The 3,841-nt window shown below is 31.5% G+C and overlaps 1 protein-coding gene across 1 annotated transcript; it reads right to left on the bottom strand.

The window, feature by feature from the left end:
- Window positions 1-2,558: 2,558 nt before the first annotated feature.
- Window positions 2,559-3,381, bottom strand: LOC112459602 (protein ANTAGONIST OF LIKE HETEROCHROMATIN PROTEIN 1-like). The gene is made up of 3 exons (XM_025023779.1): window positions 2,999-3,381; window positions 2,777-2,917; window positions 2,559-2,691 (listed from the first exon to the last, which is right to left on the bottom strand). Exons 1-3 carry the CDS (start codon window positions 3,247-3,249, stop codon window positions 2,559-2,561), a joined length of 525 nt encoding a protein of 174 aa, XP_024879547.1. The 5' UTR covers window positions 3,250-3,381.
- Window positions 3,382-3,841: the final 460 nt, after the last annotated feature.

Here is a 3,841-nt window from a genome sequence, read left to right on the forward strand (position 1 = left end):
ATACAAGAATTCAATAAAAAATGTGTAGCCAATCAATTTACAGTTTCTATACAAATTTATAATTTTATTACGTTATTCCTATCGAGAGGTTGAACAAGTTCTAGTATCATGAAACATAATGCAGCGTCTACAATGGCAGTAAGTTGTAAGGTCGTAAGGAAATCAACCAATTATAGTTAAACTTTAATAAGAAAACTTAACTGTAATTAGTCGATTTGCTTACGACCTTATAACTTACTGCCATTGTAGACGCTGCATCAGACTTAATATTTTATGAATCTAGCACATCATATGACAAGATTTTTATTTATAGGTTTTAGATGGTCTCATGAAGGAATATTGCTCTTAATTGAAGAATATAGGCAACGAGAGCAAGAAATGAAATCAGGAAAAATTACCCAAAAAAAGGCATGAAAGCAAATTGCTCAAGAATTAAATAATAAGGATTACAAGGTTACAGGAAAGCAATGTACAACAAGAGTTAACACAATGAAGAAGACATACAAATCTATAAAGGACCATAATAACAAATCGGGCAATGACAAAAGATCTTGGAAATATTTTGAAGTAAGTATATAATATACACTACTATAAAAACAGAGAATATTTTATATTTTGCTAAAAATTAAGTTATTTTCAAAGTCCGCTCACTAAAAAAATCAGCAAATTTTTTCCTTTTTTCCTAAAATACAGAAGAATAAAGAAATTTTGAAAAACGCTTGATGGTGCGTATAGTTGAAACTTTACATTTTTAAATGCTTTATTAATTTATTTATGATTTAATAGCAATAATTTTTTTTCAAGTTACAGAGGTTTGAAAATAACTTAATTATTAGCCTATAACAAATATTTACTATGTTCTTTAATAATATTATTTAATATAAGACGTAAAATATGTATAAAGTAATACATTATGATTATTTATTTTAATTTATTTAATAGTTTATAATATTAATTTTATAAATTGTTTAGCTGATGGACAATCTGCTAGGAAAAAAACCGTCAATAAGGCCTTTATCAACAATTTCCTCTACTGGACAAGTATCTTTAAAATCTGATAATGATGAAACAAGTACCAGCTCCTTGTCGACCTTTTCTAAAACTTCTGGCAATGAAAGTTCAGATGTAAATTAAAGTATCTCGTAAGTCAGCACATAATTTACAAATTGTAAATTGAATTAGTTTTTGCTACTATTTGTATTGAAGTTTTAGTAAAAGATAGTGTTATCGATAAAATCTAAATAATATGTATATTCACAGGTAAACGTAAAACAAGTGACATTGCACAAGCAATTATAGAAAGCCGAAAAATTGCTGAGGAAGAAAAAGCGAAGAGACAGAGAAAGAATGGAAGTGAAAGATAAATTGATAGAAAAACTTGACGACATTTTAAAAAAATTATAAAACATTAATTGATTTATTTTATTTTATTACATTTATTTTATTTTTTGTATAAGAAAAAGTATTTTTATGTAACAAGTTATAAAGAAGTATATATATATATACATAAGTATATATAAGAGTTAAAAAGCATTTATTTAAAAAAGACATTTATTTACTACATGTAAAGATATTTTTTTTATGTTTTTATAATAAAAGGAAATAGTAAAAATAATGTACAAGATTGGGTTAAATGATTATCAAAACACACACGCACACCTTAATCAGTCACACATGTCTCATTCTTAATCTTTCACATATCAAATCTCTTTTAGCAACACCCGCATTAGAAACGGCAGAAACATTTTCAACATTGTCTGCTATTATATCAGTAAGTTCTACGTCATTTGTTTCAAAATTAAGTTCATCACCTCTCATTAAACAAATGTTATGTAATACGCAACAATAAAGAATATGCATAGGAATTAAATCTGTTCGATCTATGGCAAGTGTAGTTAAAAGGCAACGAAATCTTTCTTTTAAAAGGCCAAACGCTCTCTCAATGACAATTCTTGCTGAAAAATGGCAGAAGTTATAATTTCGCTGTCGTTCTGTTAAATGGCCATTGTCACGGTATGGTACCAATAAATCATGTAATTTATAAGCCGAGTCACCAACCAAATGGCTATCTTGTGGGAATTTCGTAACATCTCCCAAATAATGTTGAACTTCTGATTGACGAAATACCCGTTGATCGTGGACAGATCCAACATGTCCAGCATAACAATGAATAAATTGGCATTTATGGTCACAAATAGCCTAAATAAGAAGAAAAATATAAACATATGTAAACTCAAAACTTCCCATTTTTGTCCCCTCGTTCGCAATTGATGTAATTATGTGGGGAGGTTTTGATTGCTTAAACTCACAATGCGTGTCGCGACGCGTGACGCGCTCACTGAGAACGTATCCTTAGATATTAAGACAGTCTTGAAATAAAAACGGACTACGAAATAAAATTTGAAGTAAAACAATAAACACACCTGAAGTTGGATGGAATGGTGACCTTTGCGATTTATATAACATTCGGGATTGTTTTTTGGGGCTGGAATGTTTATATGTGTTCCGTCTATAGCTCCAATAATTTTAGAAAATCCACTTGCATTTTTAAATCCTGCTCACACTTCGTTTACTCGGTCACCTGTAGGCCACTTAATAACAATAGGCGCAAGCTCATTGAGTGCCTTTACCACTATCTTTGTTATATATAAAGCAGTGCTTTTTCCAACATTAAATCGTTCACAAATTGACCTAAGCATAAAAAAATAAAAAGCTATATAAGATTTTAAAACTTAAATCATTGAATATATTAAATATTTAACAATAATTCTATTACCTAAAAGAATCTGGAGTAGCTAGTCTCCATAATGCCAACAGAAATTGTGTGCGCGGATCAATCATAGGTGTTCCAGGTATTACCCTTTTTAATCTTTGCTCGATACAAGATAAGATATAATCAAAAGTTTTAGGTAACATCCTAAATAGCAAAGACATGAAATATGAAAGACGTAAAATGTAATTTTTTAAAACAGAAATTATTAATATTAATAAACCATACCTGAAATGGGCTTTGAATTCTTCTTTAGTTAAATTTGGTATTATATGTGACACGTAATTTAAAATTCTTGGAACACGTCTTCTTACATTTCTACAATCTCTTATTATTTTTAATTCTTCATCATCGCTTTCTGATGATGAATCAGAAGAAGAATCTATTATTTCACGTATTATAACAACGGCAGTCGTTAAAATTTCGCGATTGTTATAATGCGTGATGATTTGCTCCTCTTGCTCCATAGCTTGCTCCATGATTTCAATTTTTAGGTTAATATTTGAAGTTAGGTTAGATCAAACGCGACGCTATTGCTGTTCATAGAGCTTGCATTCGCAAACGCTATCTTTGCTCTGCGAACGCAATTTGTAGTGTTAGCGTTGGTAGCGTGATAGTGAGCTCCCCGAACGCACCCCTACGGCGCAAACAGGCGACGAAGTAGGGATGTGACGAAAAGCTCAAGAAAGCCCCGCGGCTCGAGGCAGTCTCTCGGGGATCGTCTCAAAGGTAACACGTACAACTCGTATCTCTCACGTTGTCGCGATAACTTCCGCAATTGTGATCCGATTTCGAATTAAATTGTACCGAGACATCCCTAACAAATGGGAACGCCCGCAGAACGCGTTATTCGCAATTACAAACGCGAACGGTATGGTATACCGCCGAGAACTTGTGCGTCGTGACTTAATGATACGTGCGACCACCATCTTGTGTAACTTGAAGATTTGTAAACAACCAACACTGTGAACAATGAAGATTGAATAAATTAATTAATCAGTTATCAAAATATTTCCGGAATTATCAAATTTACTTACCTTTTACTTACCTGGTACTTACCTGGTCCATCGG

The sequence above is a fragment of the Temnothorax curvispinosus genome, unplaced genomic scaffold, assembly GCF_003070985.1.
Source record: "Temnothorax curvispinosus isolate PA1 unplaced genomic scaffold, ASM307098v1 QBEX01010002.1, whole genome shotgun sequence".
Taxonomy (NCBI): Eukaryota; Metazoa; Arthropoda; class Insecta; order Hymenoptera; family Formicidae; genus Temnothorax; species Temnothorax curvispinosus.

Excerpts from the sequence above, each read along its gene's own strand:
- LOC112459602 (XM_025023779.1), bottom strand. The coding sequence starts at position 3,249 with ATGGAGCAAGCTATGGAGCAAGAGGAGCAAATCATCACGCATTATAAC. Across the intron at positions 2,918-2,998 it reads GAATTCAAAGCCCATTTCAG|GATGTTACCTAAAACTTTTG; the intron begins GTATGGTTTATT and ends TTTGCTATTTAG. Across the intron at positions 2,692-2,776 it reads GCTACTCCAGATTCTTTTAG|GTCAATTTGTGAACGATTTA; the intron begins GTAATAGAATTA and ends TTTTATGCTTAG.